The 17,526-nt window shown below is 44.5% G+C and overlaps 1 protein-coding gene across 2 annotated transcripts in view; it reads right to left on the bottom strand.

Annotated features, from left to right (window-relative positions):
- Window positions 1–17,526, bottom strand: part of SLC24A2 (solute carrier family 24 member 2) — a 248,718-nt gene that overhangs the window by 82,388 nt on the left and 148,804 nt on the right. For both annotated transcript variants that reach the window (XM_032308954.1, XM_032308955.1), the window contains exon 4: window positions 15,810–15,918. In XM_032308954.1, the coding sequence (XP_032164845.1) occupies window positions 15,810–15,918 (109 nt within the window). The remainder of the gene's footprint in view (window positions 1–15,809; window positions 15,919–17,526) is intronic.

Here is a 17,526-nt window from a genome sequence, read left to right as displayed (position 1 = left end):
CCTACTGAGCCACCCCGGAGTCCCTGTCTGGCCTCTTCTAACAGCAAGTTTCCAAAACATGTTTCTGATAAATTTTTCTTCTGTGTGGCTAAGGGGTTAGGAAACTAATGTTTTCACTAATGACATCTTCTAATATCTTGGGTATATTTTTGCATTTCTGGAAATCGAAAGATTATGAAATCAAGCAAAATGTGCTTTCTGATGAAGCCTTATCAAATCTGGGGTGCAGGATACTGACACATACATTATTCAGTCTTTAAAGTGGTAAAACATTCCATTCCCTTTTCCTGTCCCCCTCCCCCGGACTCCTTTTTTTTTTTTTTTTTTTTTAAAAGGACTTAGGAGGTGGTATCTAGATAGGCCCCCCATTTTCTTTCATAGATGTAGGAGCTTGGCTATATTACATGTGACCAAGATCCACAGGGTGGAGCCCGGATGGTGCTGATGCTTCTACATCTTAAGCCACACCCACATCCTAACCAGTCAGGAAGCCCTATCAGTTCCATCCCTAAACATCCTCAATTCCGTCTTTTCTGCTCCATTCCCACTGCCCCTGCCTTAGTCCAAGGCTCTTGCCATAGTCTTATTTGAACTCTCAATTCCTGATCTTTCTCACCTCCTGCTTTCTACTCCCAGCACCTCTCACCTCTCTTTCACACTTTCCAGGGTAATGCTTTCAAAACACAAAATCAAAATACGATAGCTCTGAATCCTGCACTTTCTGTGTTGGACTTTTATTAGGTCTCTTAGTTTATTCGACCCTTCAGAACCCAGTTCTGAGGCTCCCTCCTGCAGGCAGCGTCCCTGAACGGTCCCCATCCCTGGTGGGAGTCAGGTCCTCTTGTGTGTCTGTTCCAAGTACATACTTTTGTTGTGTGCTCATCAAATGTACCCTAACCTATCTGCTTTCTGCCCTAGAGGGCAAAGAATCATCTTATTCATTTTGTTAATTTCAGCACCCAGTAGAGTTCCTGGTACTCTGTAGGCGTTCAAATGCTGCTGGATTGAATTAGATCTCTATTTAATAGTGCACTGTTGAACTTCTTCAACCTAGTTACCTTTGGTACTGATGCCTATGATTCCTTCCATTTTAGTATTCTAACCCTGCAGTTTCAACTATTCTGTTTTCAGTATCTCTGCAGGGAGGAAGATGTCTGTGGCCTCAACTCTTGGAACCCTTTCCATTGCCTCTGTAAAAAGTAGGAGGATTTATGTCGTGTGCAAGCCCCATCAGTGGAGTACCCGGCATGCAGAAGACAAAATGGCGATGATAACTTGGAAATGGAGATGGAAAAAAACACTGGTGCAGAGAATGGTTACTGAATGCTGGCTGCAAAACAACTTGGATGTTCTCCTGGATCCCATCTTGCAGCCTGGCTGGATGCAGTGGTATTCGCCAGGCAGAGAGGATCAGTGCTAAATTATACCCAGCCACTGGGTCAGCACAGCTGAGTTTCTACCCTGTGATGTACTGAGCATCAAACAGTATCAGAAAAGCATACAAGAAAAGCATCCTAGGGGAAGAGAGGAAAAGCAATAAAATGAACAAAACAAAACAAAACACTCTAGCTATCTGGGGGGAATAAAAGACAAGAGATGAGAGATCTGAGAAGTTAAAAGAATTTGAGAACAGAATGAAAAAGAAGGGGGGAAAAAGACCATGAGAAAGACAGGAAATTAATGCCGCTAATGTGGAAGGAAATTAAAAGTAAAAACTATCCTTATACTTTTATATCCTGTGCTTTTGTCTTATTCAGAATGTCATTTTATTGACTCCTTGGATCCCTACCACAACAGAAATAATCACCCCAAATTATGAAGAACTTAAAGGTTCAAATTTAAAGTAGAAAGAATTGTCATGCAATCCTTTAAATTTCATGTAAGTGTAGATCCATTTACCATTACTCCTACTTAAATGCCATGTCGTTTAATGTGGGACTCTACAAGTGAGTTCAGATATGAAGATAGAATAGAAGATTAAGACATGTTTCATAAATAGTCCATTATACAACTTTGATCAAATAACAAATGCCTGCCAGTGAACTAGAGATCTGATGATGTCAGAAGAGGCCAGCCATGGCAAGACCTTCTAATTGCCATCTGTATAAATGGTGGCCAAATGATGTCTCTGTAGGACGAAAATATTAGTACAATAATTGCTTTTCCAGATTTTTATTAATATGTTAGAAACAGGATTTTTTTTTTTTTTTTTTTTTTTTAGTCTGCTGAACATCTGAAAGCTATGAACCCCAGATGGAACAGGACTTCCGGAAGGAAATGAATTAAGTGCCATGTCACACGATTTCCTTCTTATTGTACAATAGACGGGGGGACTTCATAAACACATAAACTACGTCCATACAACCTCAGGATAGCTTTTGCTCCACTAAAGGCCAGACCGCCAAAAGAACAGTTCTCATGTTGTGTTCTAGATAGGTACACGGGGATCTAAAAAGTTGGCATATAGCAAATAGGCTTTTTTTTTAAAGGAAAATAGAGAAAAGATCATTCAACAACTTACTACTAAGTTACCGAAAATATGATGTTTGCAAGAAAGAAAAAAAAAAGAACAGCTGAAAACAATTTATTTGACTAATATCTACACAGAACTAAGGATGCGACTGGCAATGTTCTCTGTGCTCTACGAATAGCATGGTAGTCAGTATACTTAATAGGCCTAAGAGACAGATATTATTATCTTTCCTGTTTTACAAAAGAGGAAGCCAAGCTGGAGAGAAGTTAAATAATGTGCCCAGGGTCATTCAACAAGTAAGTGGCCGAGGTGGAGTGGGGACCAAGGTGGTTGGCTTCACACCAAGTCTGACAAGTACACTATGCTCTTCCTCCTATGAGTTTTCTGGGAAGAGGTCCCCTGGACGTGCCCAGCAGGGGAGAGAGACAGCCCATCTCGATAGGATATTGCATGATGCTACCTTTATGCTCCAAGGATCGGCTCCTCATTTTCTAATCCTCACTAGCATTAAGAAGATGGGGTATGCTCCTGAGGTGTGGAAAAAGAGTTTGTAACTTTTTCTTGCAAAGAAATGCCTCATGACCTATGGCGTCACAAATGGAAATGTGTTGCATAAAAAGGAAGGTGAATCACTGCATAAGGGTTTTTTGTTTTTTGTTTTTTTTTCCCCTCCAGAAATGACAGAGGAGTATTTTTATCATAAAGAGTTTTCTGGAATGATACTGATTCACTATGACTTTTAACTCTTGGCGAGGTGGGTTGATCTGGTCTAAAATCCATGGCATTGAAGTCAAGCTGCCCTTGATACCGGTTTTTTGGGATTAAGTGCCCCTGCCCTGGGAAGTCGTAGACAGAAATCACCACTCCAGAAGGAGCCATGTGGGTTTCCACAGCTGCTTTTGGAAGCTCAGAGGCAGCAACATCGTTTAAACTGATTTTCAGGAAGTTAACTAGTCTGGGAGGCGCACGAGCTACTGTTGCCCCAGAGACTTATCTACGGTGGGGGCTTGTGAAGAAAAATCTTTCCCAACGGAGCAACCACTCACATCAGCTTGCAATAGGAACATGTTTTGTGCATGAATGAGTCAACACATACCCAGATCCCCACACAAATAAGAAATCAATCTGAAGTAGACCCATAAGCTTTCTATGAACCACAGTCTTGCCTGACTCCTGATATGTGTGAATGTGTATTTGTGTGTGCACACATGTGTGCACATGTGTTACAGAGTCTCAGTCGAGCCCCTAGACAACCTGGAAAGGCTAGAAAGGACAGTTTGGTGTGGGGTGAGGGAATTCTTTGTGATGGTCCAGGCAAGGAGGTCAGGTTTGGGGGATCTGGTGTTGTGGGGCCAGAGAGATACAGACCCTGACAGCTGCTCGAGAATGCGTGTTGCCAACATGATCAGAAGTGAGCGAGGCACACAGCTCACATCCCAGACACCAGAGTCAAACTGGGCAGAGTTTTGGCTCCTATCACAGCAAACCATCTCCTAACAGAACGCGAGTCATCCAGCCAGCTCTCCACGAAGCGAAACCCTGCTGTTCCTGAAACCAGCAGAGGTGTCTTTAGTGTTTCATTTGGAAGAAAACACCTTTGAATGCTCTCATATCACAGATGGTATTTATGTATCAACACACATTTTGAAGGGGCAGTCGTTGGTAAAATCAAAGCACGTTTTCAGTAGTTGCCCCTGTCCTTTGGTCCTCCACATCATCAAGCCTGGGACAACTGCTTGCTATCTCTGGAACTGTGGTCCTTCACTCTGAAGGGGTTCTCACTGCATCTTCTGAGTATGCGATAAGTTCAAGAGCACAGAGAAGAAGCTGTAAGTTGATGGATGCTTGTGTGTCTTTTTCCTTCTTCGGGCTATGTGGAAGTGCCATCAAAATCAGTTTTTTGGCCACATTCCTTTGTGGGCTTTATTACAAAGCAAACCTTCTTGAGAGAGAGTGAGAGCGAGCGAGGCAGGGAACCCTTTCCATACTCAGAATCATTGATTTCAATAAGGCCATTCATATTCCCTTCATGCCCCAAATGAAACTTATTTATAACGTCTACAACCCAAAGAGAGATTCAATTTCAACCATCTTGGCTGTTCAAATCCAAGAGTAATGCTTTAGTATTCATTCCCCAAAGTGAGGAGCTATTTGAATTGTCCCTGTGTTTGCTCTGTGAGAGGCATGAATAGTTAGTCTTCCTCCGTCCAGGCATTTAAACGACGGTCATCTTATTAAAAACACAGCCAGCGGATGGGCTTTTATTCTTCTCCAGTGAAGATTTCCACTCCTGTTACCTATTCACTTACCAGCCGAAGCTGCATGCAAACATTTTTCTTGCTAATTTAAACTGATCTATGACTTGGGATAAAGAGAAAGGTTACACTACTGCCTTTCCAGGCCAGTTTCCCCACAATTTGGAACGACATAAGCCTGCAAATGACTTGCTTCTGGGATCAAATGACAACTTATGAAAACTCATATTGAAGCTGTTTTTAAAAATAGAAGCTAGGGAAATAACAAGTTCTACTGTTTGGTGAGAAAAAAAAGAAAACCCAGCAAGCAAGTGAACGTTTTTTAATCTTAGTGTCAGCTTCAAGTTAACCCTAAATGTATATGTTAAGGAATTGGAATGACTTTAGAAAAAAGATGTTTGGCTCTGTGTAGAAGAGATGGACATGGGTGGCGAGAGATGGGAGTCCCGGCAGCGTGGAAAGCATTCAGGCTCTGAGGACAATCTTACGAGCTAAGTGACTATGAGCAAGTAACGTCACTCTGCACCTCAGTTTAGTCAGACCTGAAACACACAAAAATTCCCACAGCCCTTGTTGAGGGCATCCCCTGAGAGGACTATCAGTGGGGTGGCCCACAAGAGGCACTTATAAATCCCACTCTCACGTTTTCCTTCTTCACCAACTGTAAGACCGTTTGCTTCCTACACTTGAATCATACATGCACAGGTATGGTAGACACACACACGCACACACGGATGCGCACAAGCGCGCGCGTGCACACACACACACACACACACACACACAGACATGCCTCCCTAGTGCCCCTGGACAGGAGAGACTGCTAGAACATTGGTTCAGGGGACACAGAACCATATATGTGTCTGCTCCTCTCAAAAAAGCCCCCATTGTGGTTGGGTCAACAAGAGTAGTTTGGGATCTCCCTGATTCTGCTGGTTCCAATGCCTTAAATCACTGCCATTCTCTCTGTCTGCCCAGGCTCCTCACCTCCTCTGAGAACCACACTCAAAGCTCACTCTCTAGGTGTACTTTCCTGCTGGGCCTGCCCTCAGGCTCACACCCTGAAACGACCTTCCTCAAGATCTGGCAAGCCATGTTCACCCACGCTGAGAGCCTGTCCTGCCCACCACTGTGTTCGGCACTCTGTGTGCCCCAAGATAGCTTCCCCACTTGGTTCATGAATCCACACTTGTCATCATGTGATGTGTACTTTTATCACTTCAGGATTGAGGGCCTTCTTCCTTCAAATAAATGGCGCTAGTGCCTTCAGAAGCCCTTCTCCTATCCCCCAGAGTGCCTCACCTAGAACAATGAACAGATTCCATGGGACAGTGGCTCTCACATCTTATTGCTATTCCTTAGGGGTTGTCCCCTGGGGAGACCCCAGTTGCCTTGGGTCTAGCCTCTCCCCCTTCCTGCCCAAGTACTTCAACCAGAGTATCTCAAAGCTGCATTTTGATCTCTGTTGGGCCTATTCTCCCTTTTTGTTCTTCATGGAAAGTGTCTTGGCTTCCCTTGCTTATTCTATATAAATTTATAAGCCAAGTGATGAAGTCCCGTGAACTATCTTTTTCAGGATTTCTTTTCTTTTTTTTTTTTTTTAAAGATTTTATTTATTTATTTGACAGAGAGAAATCACAAGTAGTCGGAGAGGCAGGCAGAGAGAGAGAGAGGGAAGCAGACTCCCTGCTGAGCAGAGAGCCCGATGCGGGACTCGATCCCAGGACCCTGAGATCATGACCTGAGCCGAAGGCAGCGGCTTAACCCACTGAGCCACCCAGGCGCCCCAGGATTTCAATTAAGGTTGGGTCACATTTAGAGTTTAATTTGGGGAGAACTCATATCTTTATAATAGGTCAACATTTATTTGGGTTTTCTATGTTCTTCAGAAACGATTACTTATTGTTTTTGCTATTAAGTTCTTAAACATTTCTTTTGGGTTAATGCTGGGTACTTGATGGTTTTGTTGCATTTTATAGGTGCTGTCTTTATTGCTTTTATGTTGATTTTCACTCATCTAGAGGAAGGCTATTGAATCAGGCACATTGCTGAAGGATTTGACCTGAGTGAACCCTTAGCAGTTCTGACAGTTCAAAACATCTTTTTTTTTTTTACTCTCCCCTGTGGGAATTCTTTTGAGCAAAGTTTCTACTGCTAATTTTTTTTTTTTAAATAAGTTTGAAAACCATGCAGGAAGATGGTGAAAAAAAAATAGTATTTGCTACTCATTTGTGAGGCTTTTACAATTGAGATGTCCTGGAATTCAGGTCACCAAACCTGCCTGCTCACCTCCCACTGCCTGAGCCAGACTGATAAAGCATGGGACAGATGGCACAGGGCTGTCACAAAGGCTACTGGAGGGGGGAAGGAAGGAGCAAAACTGTCCTTCAGGAAGGCAGCAGCCAATCTCCCAGGACGCTCCCTGAACCGGTCTGAATGGATGTAAGGTGAATAGGTTGGCTGGTTCTGGTAACGTGAAGTGAATTTATAATGGGGAAAATTTGTCTGTCTTTCTAACAGCAAATAAGGTAGGTAGGAGCACAGTGTCATGGTCAGACATCTCATTATGGGATTCTGAAGATTTTTGTCATGAAAAACAGCCTGAAGGGAATGGCAGAGCAGGCATGGGGACCTGCTGCTCTAAACTGCCTCAGGCCCCACAGTGAAATCATCCTTCCTCTCCATGACAGTCCACGGGACAAGTATTCTTTCTTTGGTACTGCCAAGGTATCAGGTGCGCTCCTTTGTTAGATTCAGCCATTAATAATAAAACTGTTTTTGTGACAAAAAAATGTAAATCAAATTTTAAAGTTCCACAAGGAAGAAGAAATTACTGGACTTGTAGAAGGTGATCCTAGAACCCATGGAGATTGAATGAGGAACTTCTTCTTTTGGGATTTCCGTCTCACACACAATTTCACATGCAGTGATGGGGTAGATGCTATTTTATAGGTGTTTGATGCGGTAAAATGAATCAAAGACTCAGCCAATAAAATTTTTAGGATTTCAGAGTGATGGTTAATTCTGTGACTCTATAAAATTAGGTCCCTCGAATGCAATTAGTAAAAGAACCAAAGGTAGGTTAAGAGGAAGAAGAGGAAGCAAAACCGGAGAACCAAGACCTGGGAAAGAAAAGCAGAAGAAGGGGACAGGAGATCTCACCAAGAAGGCGAGAGACAGACAGCGAACATTTCCCGCTGCAGCAATTCCAGCAGAACCAGAGGGAGATTTATTCCATCACGCAGCAAATACTGACTGAGCAGCTACCTCACGTCCGTGTCATGTGAGAGGCAGGTGGCACAAATGACTGCTCTTCACTATCGCAGAGACATCTCAAGTGACGAGGACTTTGTCAGTCACGACAGAAGAGAGCCCTTTGACAGGACATGAGCTAAGACAGTCTATACGGCTATAGACATAGAGCCCTCCAGCAGGAAAACCATAAAGGCAAGCCATCATTTAATGCATTCAACAATTATACAGTGGGGTCCATATGTGTGCTGGGCCCCATGTCCTGCCCTATCTGCGATACCAGGGAGAGATAGGCAGCAAAGAACAAATAAACACATTCATGGTAGTGAGTGGTACAGAGAAATAATAAAGTGGGTCAAGGAAGATCCCAAACTGATTTATCACCATTGTTTTGGTGTTGCTACTTTTCAAAGGCTGACTGAATAAGGCCTCTCTGGTCAAGTGACAGGGGAAGGCTGATCTGAAGGGAGGGAGGCCAGGGTCCAGGGGGCTTAGGGTCATGGCATGCACTAGAGCTTTTGCCGTTGGTGAGATGGGTGAGCAGAGGTGGGGAGTGATCTCACTTCGGCTTTAGGAAACCCGGGCTTCTTAGATGGTGGGTTTGGGGGCATGCCTTTACTGGAGAAGGATCCAGGGCCACTGGACAAAAGTTGGACTTGTGGGTCAACAGAGAGCCCTTTAAAAGGGAGAAAGAAAGGAAAGGTCACCTCTCCTCTCTGTAAATCAGGGACCCAAGAAGACCGGATTAAGGTTACCAGGGAAAGGAAGAAGATGGGGAACACATTTGACCTTCCCTGGGATCTACATGGAGTTCCATGTTGGGGGAGGCTTCTTTGTAAGTCGGGTAGTCACACAGGTCTGTAGTGACCTGTGTTACAGAAGTGAAAGTCTGCTTCTGGGGATACTCAGGTTTTTCTGATTAAAAAAAGACAACTGCACAGTCTTCTTCCCAGAATATAGATGGGGGGCGGGCATTGGAGGGGAGCAGCTGCCTTCCTCTGAGGATGAGGAGGAGAGAAACAAGCTCTGGGTGGAGGAGAGCTGTGAGGCCAGCTCGGACTGCTTCTGGTTAAATCGGAGAAATGAAACCCTAAAAAGTTATTAAGGCCAACCTGGAAAGTCTAGAATATACTGTACGATTCGAACTCTGTGACATTCTAGAAAAGGCAAGAACTATGGAGACAGTAAAAAGACCAGCAGTTGCCGTGTGTGTGTGTGTGTGTGTGTGTGTGTGCATGTGTGCATGTGTGCATGAGAAGCATGAACAGGCAAAGCACAGACAGTTTTTAGGGCAAGAAAATACTCTGTTTGATATTATAATGATGGATATATGTCATAATACATTTGCTTAAACCCTTAGAATCTACAGCACCAGGAAGGAACCGCAAGGTGAACTAAGGACTTTGGGGGGATTGTGAGGTTCACCCTCGGTAGCAAATGTGTCATCCTGTTGATAATGAGGGAGGATGTTCATGTGTGTGTCGGGTAAGTGGTCTACGGGAAATCTTTTTCCTTCCTCTCAAATAGTGTTGTAGACCGAAGACTTCTCCAAAAAAAAAAAAAAAAGCCTTAGAGAAACCTCTTATATTAAGCCACTGCAGCTGGATTCTATTACATGACACGGAACACACTTTTAACTGGAAAGTCACCGCTAACACTTAATGAACACTGATGTAATGATTTGGGGTCACTCCTGTATTGAGAGTGGAACCATCATTCTCTCTTACAGGTGAAGAAACCAAAGTCCTGAAAGGTGGAGGAATACAAATCAGAAACTTGTGCTGATGGTGCTATCATTATCCCATTTTAGAAGTGGGAAAACGGAGGCCCAATGAGGGTGAGAAGCTGCCTTGGGGTCTCAGAGCAAGAGGCTTAGCCAGGTTTCAAACCCAGGCAGTCTGACTGTTGGACCACAGGCTGACCTCATTGCTACATCACCAGACTCTAATGGTGTTCCACGTGCCTTGTCCTCACATCCGTCTCCCCATTCCGTCACCCACTCATTGGGCTCCCCTGCAGTTGCAGACCTAGCTACAGGTACCTTTTCCTGGGTAGGGTAGTACGTATATTGTCCTGGTCAGGGAGATCAACAGTAACTCATGAACTTGGGCAGCAGCTGAGGGAGGAGAGCAAGCCAGCCCCCAAGAGTGGCTGGCTCTCAAGGCGTGGGGCTGTGATGGGAGGAGCCATGGCCAAGACTGGCCTTGCTGCACAGGCGTGTGCATGGGAAATTCACATCTTATGAACCAAGTGTGTGACTGGTCCAGGGATGGGTCAGAGGGCCTGCTGTTTAGGCTGGGGTCTACATCATGACATCAGGGAATGCTGAGTCAGACATGACATTACACGAGGCAGCACAGTAACCCAAGAAGCATACACACAGACTTTGAGTCAGGCAGATGTAGTTCAAACTGTGGCCCTACCATTGGCTGCCTGTATCGCCTGGGGAGGCAGGAGGCAGCCTCTTTACGCTTCAGTGTCCTTCTCCAAATGACAGAGCAGGGCTAATGTCAGGGTTACAGGAGATGGCTTAGGTAGACCGCTCCACGGAGGGCCCAGCTCGTGGTAAGCACTTGGCAAATATTAGTTAGTGGCATTATCATTTAGACAAATGGATAGGAGAAGCTATCCAATCCCAAAGTCCTACAGCCAGCATCCTCTTAGATTCATAAAGATGTATATCTGGGTAAATATAACGGCTTGTTTCGAGAAAATGTGAAAATCAATATGAGACACTGATGGTATTAGAAAGATCAATTCAGACAGCCATTCTGTGACACTCCCCACCCCCACCAATATGATAATGTCAGCTTTCTAGGGCTTTCTTATGAAAGAAACAAATTCCTTATTCCAACCATTTATGTCAGCTATAAGCAGATTCTTTTCTTTCATGAACAATATCCTGTTCATTTTGTGGCCCTTGGAAGGGAACGGTTCCATCTTGTTTTGAACTAAACCTTCATCCAAAGCAGGCTGATGGTGGCTTTGTCCCTTCCCCACAGTTTGGTTTGACTAGAGCACACCAGTCAACACACAAATCAATCCGTGGTCAGTGAGATGTGTCCTTGAAACAGACTGGATTTGATCAAAGGTTTCAAATTCTTGGGTGTCTTTCCATTGAGAGATAGAGTCTCCTTGTCCTGTTCTAGAGTCTGGGCTGGCCTCTGTGACTGCTTGATTGGTAGCATGCAGAAATGACATTTGGGGACTTCCCAGGCCGGGTCCCTGAAATCCTTGCTGCTTATCCCTGGGCCTCTTGGAAGATGTGCTCGTGGAACCCTGAGCCACTGTGTCCAACCATGTGGAAAAGCCCTGAGACAACATGGAGAGTCGGGGGGTACAGCTGAGCCCAGCTTTCCAGCTGTGCCTTCAAAGGTGCCAGGTGTGGAGTGCCTGAGTAGCTCAGTTGGTTAAACTTCTGCCTTCGGCTCAGGTCATGATCCCTGGGTCCTGGGATTGAGCCCCAGGTCGGGCTCCCTGCTCAGTGAGGAGTCTGCTCCTTCCTCTCCCTCCGGCCCTCCCCCTGCTCGCGCTCTCTCTTTCTTGCGCTCTCTGTCTCTCTCAAATAAATAAATAAAATCTTAAGGAAAAAAGTGCCAGATGTGAGTGTGAGGCCCTTTTTAACCTTCTAACCAGCTCATCTACTAGTTGAATAACACCAAATGACCTCCATGGATACTGTTCCACAGGGAACAGAAGAATCACCCTGCCAATCCCTGCCCAGTTTCCTGATTCAGGAAATCATGAGCAATAATAATACAGAGGCCCTTTAAGCCACCTGCATCCTGGGTGCTCTGATAGACACATAACAATAGATATGTAACTGCTGGATCTGTGACTCAGGCTCAGATATACGGAGTGCCAGCTAAGACAACAGCTCAGTCACTGGATCACGGAAGACACAAACCTGAGAGAGGCACCAATGAGACCAAGGGACAAAGGTCTTTTCATAAGCCATTGGTCCTGGATGACGGTCCCCGAGGAAGCTGAAAACTTGCCTTTTTGAACACTGACTCTGTGACCCAGACACCAGTGCCCACCGAGGTGGATGCCAGGAGCCTCAAGGGGCCTCTTTCGGTGTAACGGGGAAGCCTCAGACGCGTTCAAGCCGTCCACTGATGTAACCAGCAGGCTCTATATCATTAAAAGGTGACAGTTTGGCACAAGGACGTGTGAATTCAAGCGAGTAGATGCAAACGAAAAGAGAGATGACTATTTCTGAGAGCCGTGGGTTAATTTTTCTGGGCTGTTCTTGGAACGGAAAATGATTGTGAATTTTGGGGGAAAAATACCAAAGCAATCTGTTTTCTTGGCCGCATGCTATGGAGCAATTTTAGAGCATTGAAGTGCTTTCCATATTTTCTAATCACCCAAGTCCAGAACTGATTATGGCTTTCCTCATTCTCTCGGATTCACACCACCAGAGCGCTCCCCGTCTTTCAGGGAGAGGTTTCACCTTGAAAGCAGGCGCTGGATTTGGAAGGCACATCTTGCTACAGCAGGAACAAACACTTTAATTGCACACGGCCCCACAAGGGCCAGGTGTTTCGGAAAATCACTGATGGCCTGACTCGGAGACAAACCCAGATTCACTCTTTCTTATCTCACAGAAACAAAGCATAACCTCCCCAACCAAAGAGGAAGAATGAAAACAAGCCCTACCCAGATCTGAACTCTCCCAGACAAACACCAGAGAAATTTAGATTTGGGGGACCTGGGGGTGAGGACACACGTGTGTGCATGCACGCACGCCCGCAGTTGTAGAAACACAGGATATCTCTGGAATGAGCCCCCAGAATGGGTCACTGTGCAGTTTTTTCTGGGGAGAACTGGGGGGAGGGCTGGAAAAAATTGAGAGGTTGATGGAGGAGGGAGATTTTTTTTTTTTAAATCATAGACTTTTGAATATTTTACATTAAAAAGAATCAGGGGTGCCGGGGCGGCTCAGTTGGTTAAGCAGCCGACTCTGGATTTTGGCTCAGGGCATGATCTCAGGGTAGTGAGATGCAGTATTGTGTTGGGCTCTGTACTCAGCTGGGAGTCTGCTTCTCCCTCTCCCTCTGCTCTTCCCCTGACTTGTGCTCTTTGTCTCTCTATCTCTTAAATGAATAAATAAATAAAATCTAAAAAAAAATCATATGATGCATCATTTTTCAAAATAATGAAACAGAATAATTCCAAACCTGTAGCAGATCGTACTTATGATCTACTACGGAGAGTGTGTTAAATGCTCTCTGTATATTCACTCCTTTAATCCTTATGACAACCTTATGAAGTAGGCATCCTGATTTTACAGAGGAGGAAACTAAAGTACAGAGAGCTTAGGTAACTTGTCCAAGGTCACACAGTAGTAAATGCAGAGCTGAGATCTAGACCCAGTGACGTGGGGTCTGGAGTCTGTCCTTTTAATTACTTCCTAATGTGGCCTTGCGAAAAATAAATGTACTCAGTTGCCTACTCATAATCACATTGGGGCAGATACAATGGTTCTTTTCTTCTCTCATATGGCCCTTCAGGGTGATGGAGTGGAAAAGATGGCGGCTCAAAACAACCAAGATACAATTTGTGGGGCTTTAGAGGGCTTTGAAATTCTGTGACTATCAGGTCAAAAGCCTGACGTGGGCCATGCCGCTTAATCTTTCTTTTAAGCAGCTACTCTGTGCTGGGTACTCTGCTAGAGTTTAGGGGAAACTAATGAATAAAACAGAGTTCTCTAGAAATTTACTACACCCTCAAGGAGAGAGGCAATAAACAAATAATCACACAAAATAGAATGAGAGCAAGAAGGACAAAGGGGACTCAGAGATGAGGATTGGGGCCCTGATTTATACCGGGTGGTTGGGGAGTGTCTTGTAGGCAGCCTCCTGAAATACGGGCAGGGGAAGAAGAAGAGGGTGGGAGAACGAAAAGGATTCTGGGTAAGAGCTCATGCAAAGAAAGACCCTGGGGCAGGAAAGAAGTACCTGTCTGAAGACAGAAAGGTCTCTGTGGCTAAGGCAAAGCGAATCAAACTCAATGTGGAGAAAGAGGCAGATCATATGCACCATGAGAAGAATTTCTCAATTCTTCCAAGAGCCACGGGAAAGCCACTGCAGTAGGAGTGACATAATTTGATTGACTTTTTAAGAGGACTACCTGGGGAGCCGTGTGAAAAACATGCAGAGGAGGAGGCAAGGAGGCAGTGGGAAACCAGTTAGGAAGGCCCCACGGGAATGCCGGCAAGCGTCGAGGCTGGCTCAGAAGCGACAGCTGGCACAGAGAGGAGATCTGTTTGAGATCTACTTGGGTGGTAGATATTTTATGCAATTAGTATCCATCGTTGACTATGAGAAGTAATTATGGAGCGGTAAGTTCACAGGTGTGAAAATGCTTTGGCAACTGTAAAGCATTAGACCAAGGTAACTCTTCCTACAGATGAAGGAACCAAGTACTAGAGAGACTCTAAGTGTCCCGAAGTCACACAGCTGACTAGTGGCTGGGAGGAAGTTGGCCTGCCATCCCTTTACTCTGTTCTCTGGGCTGCTGGTGTTGGTGGGATGACCCAGGGGGATGGAAAGAAGGCTAGTGACCAGGTATGGTTCCCTCATCTAGTGGGCCTCTGAGTAAAGAGTAATGATCTAGGCTAAAGACTACCTCTAGTAAACAGGACTCAGGGTCCATAAGGCAGGCCTCCTTGGAGAATATCACGTCAGCTGTACAACTCTCTGGGATATAAAATGGAGATGTTTCATAATCAAAATGCTGTGCAGTGATAGGTGACCCCACGATCCTCACCTACTATTCTGGGTGAGAGTTGAGTATTTAGTGAGGGAAGATAGGACCTGGGGAGCCACTCTTGAGGTCTCCAAATGTTCTTTCCTTCATCTGACTCTCCTAGTGACCCGTACCCTTGAAATTATTCAGCAAAGCTTTATACTGGGCAAGAGCTCTGATATATGTGACACGATTTGACAATCTCATCCCACGTGTCCCAGGCCATGCTCTTCCAACGATTCCTGTTGGCCCTCATGTAACGTCAGGCCCAATTAAAAGGTCCGGAGATGAAGGGAGAACACACTAGCTTACACTTGCTCCCCTGGCTGGCAGCTTCACTCTGATATTTTTTGGACACATAAGGTATCCACCTACTAGAAAGTTAAAATTTTAGGACAGCTTTGCAAGTTAAGAAACAGGACGGATCTGCCTTTATTGTGAATCAGTAAAACTTAACAGAGCATAATACCGGATTCCTTGTGATGTTTTATAGGATTTCCCTAGAAGGTGAACCAGGCCTTTTGAGACTGATCCTAAGCCATTACCTTCGAGAAGTCTCCTTAGATGCGCCCACCACCCTCCAACTGCCAAAGAATCAGGACAATATCAATGTTCTACAGTGAGCATCATTCCCCAGATTATTCATGGTCCTAAGTCATAGAGTTCTCTTATTTCTTTTTGAAAGATGCACAATTTAATTTCCAAATACAATGCCATTTTAGAACTTGGGAGGGATGAAGAAAGAGAGCTGTCCCTCCAGCTGGGAGGGAGAAAAACCTTTTTGTCTTCTCCGCCTCCTCACAAACTCTATGCTGGGAGCAACAAAAGACAGAATCAGTACCCAGACCTTAGGTCCCACTCCTGGTACAAGACTCTCCAATTGTGAACTGAGCTGCTGCAGATAAAGCAGGCCAAGGGCCCAGGGCTTCCTCTGGCAGATGCTCCCCACGAGGACAGTGGCAGGCTTGTACGACGGGAGCGTAAACATGTTTTCTGAAAAGAAGCCTTTTTTACATCCTCTTCCGCCCCTCTCCCCCCACCCCCCAACAAGAGCTCCCCAACTCATGCCTGACATTTACCTTCAGCCAGTGGGTCAAGGGTGTGAATCATGAGCTGGAAAATGCTATTCCTCATGAGACTGTTGTGGAGGGAGGCAGAACTTCCACCTCGTTGGAGACGGGGCTTAGCCTGAGCAGAGAAACCAGAGAAAAGTGCCGTTAGCTCTCCAAGACTATAGGTGAGTGTATTACAGACAAGACCTCACTTAGTCTGGTAGTCACTGATTTCTGTCACATGACGACACACTATTGTACCAAAGACGCTCAAAGTACATTTCAAATCCTGCCAAGGAATGGCTTTTTCATATCCTAAATGAATTCATTGTTACCATTTTTTTTTTTTGCATTTACTGAATGCTATTCAATGTACTAGCATACAATGTACAATGTCTTACCTTCACTAGTTTATCTCAGTCTCAAAATGAGCCCTCTGAACTAGATACAGTCATTATTCCCTTTAGAGAGCGGAGTACACTGTCCCAGAGAAGTGAAACGAGACAAAAAATGGAGGATAGAGAAATGGATCTCAGGTTTGCTTCCCTCAAAATCTGTTATCTGAACCAGTGGATGGTCTCTAAAATGTTTAGACTGGCCGCCCTATCTATAAAATTTTTCAGTATGGATATATGTATCTATGTCTGTCTTTATATCTACTACCCAAATGTAAACATATCTGTGAAAAAACCCTTGCAAAAGGAGAAATTATGAAGAATAATAGAGAAAGAAAATGATAGAGGTGCTAATATTTTCTCCCTGCTCCTCAAAAGAAGAGCTTGCATATCTCCTGTGGTACCCCATCTCTACCTTGGAGACCACAGTCCTAATTCATGAAGCCCTATGGTCTCTACTAAAAGTCTAAAGGGAAAGAAACTCCTATTAAGAATCTACTGAAAAACCTCCTGACTTCCAAGCTGGAGGGAGGGGGGCTCCTTTTGCATAAACTATTGGTGTGACCCTTTGGCCAAGGAGGTGAAACTGACAGGGAAGAGAGAAAGAAAGAACTTCTAGAGTAAGGATACCAACAAACTCTTTTTATGGCATCTTCAAAAAGCAAATAAGCTACAAAAAAGACATCCTAAACCCTCAGGATTTGATGGATTTTTAACCTGACTGGGAACTGCTTTCTCCCCCTTCGGTTGATTTTGTGCAGTCAAGGTTTACAGACAGCCTGATTTAAGAGGGAGAGAGATAAGGTAATGCGAAGGAATTAATTGCTTATTGAGCTTTTGATCCAAAATCTCAACATGAAATTTTTCTGGGGCCAGGTAAAAATAAAATACGATTTCCCATGAAGTCTCCCAACTATCTACTTATGGGGCTTTCAATATATGCCATCACAGTCAAGACCCACCAGGGGGCTTCCCAAGCAGGGTCCCCCAAGAGACTTCACAATTGAATATATTTGGCAAGTGCTACATCCTAAACCAACCCACCTTTAGCATTTTATGATACATATTAGACCACCAAGTATAACACTAAAGAAATCTGGTTAACTTGGCTAACTTGGACAATGCCCCGAGGTCTCTTATTTTTTGAATACTTATCAACAATTGTGGTCTACATATTTGGGGACAAAGGTGAAAAGCCATGGTTACTTGAGGTATGGGTAAAATGTCAGTGTGAGATACATGGAAACATCTGACTTTCTTAGTGTAATTTTACTATCATTGATATGCCTTTGGAAATACTCCCAACTCTGATGGAAGAAGAGTCAGAGGAGATTGTGAAGCTGATCATG

This window comes from Mustela erminea, chromosome 12, assembly GCF_009829155.1.
Source record: "Mustela erminea isolate mMusErm1 chromosome 12, mMusErm1.Pri, whole genome shotgun sequence".
Lineage (NCBI taxonomy): Eukaryota > Metazoa > Chordata > Mammalia > Carnivora > Mustelidae > Mustela > Mustela erminea.
Note: the sequence above shows the minus strand (reverse complement) of the source record. Positions and strands in the feature narration are given on the sequence as shown.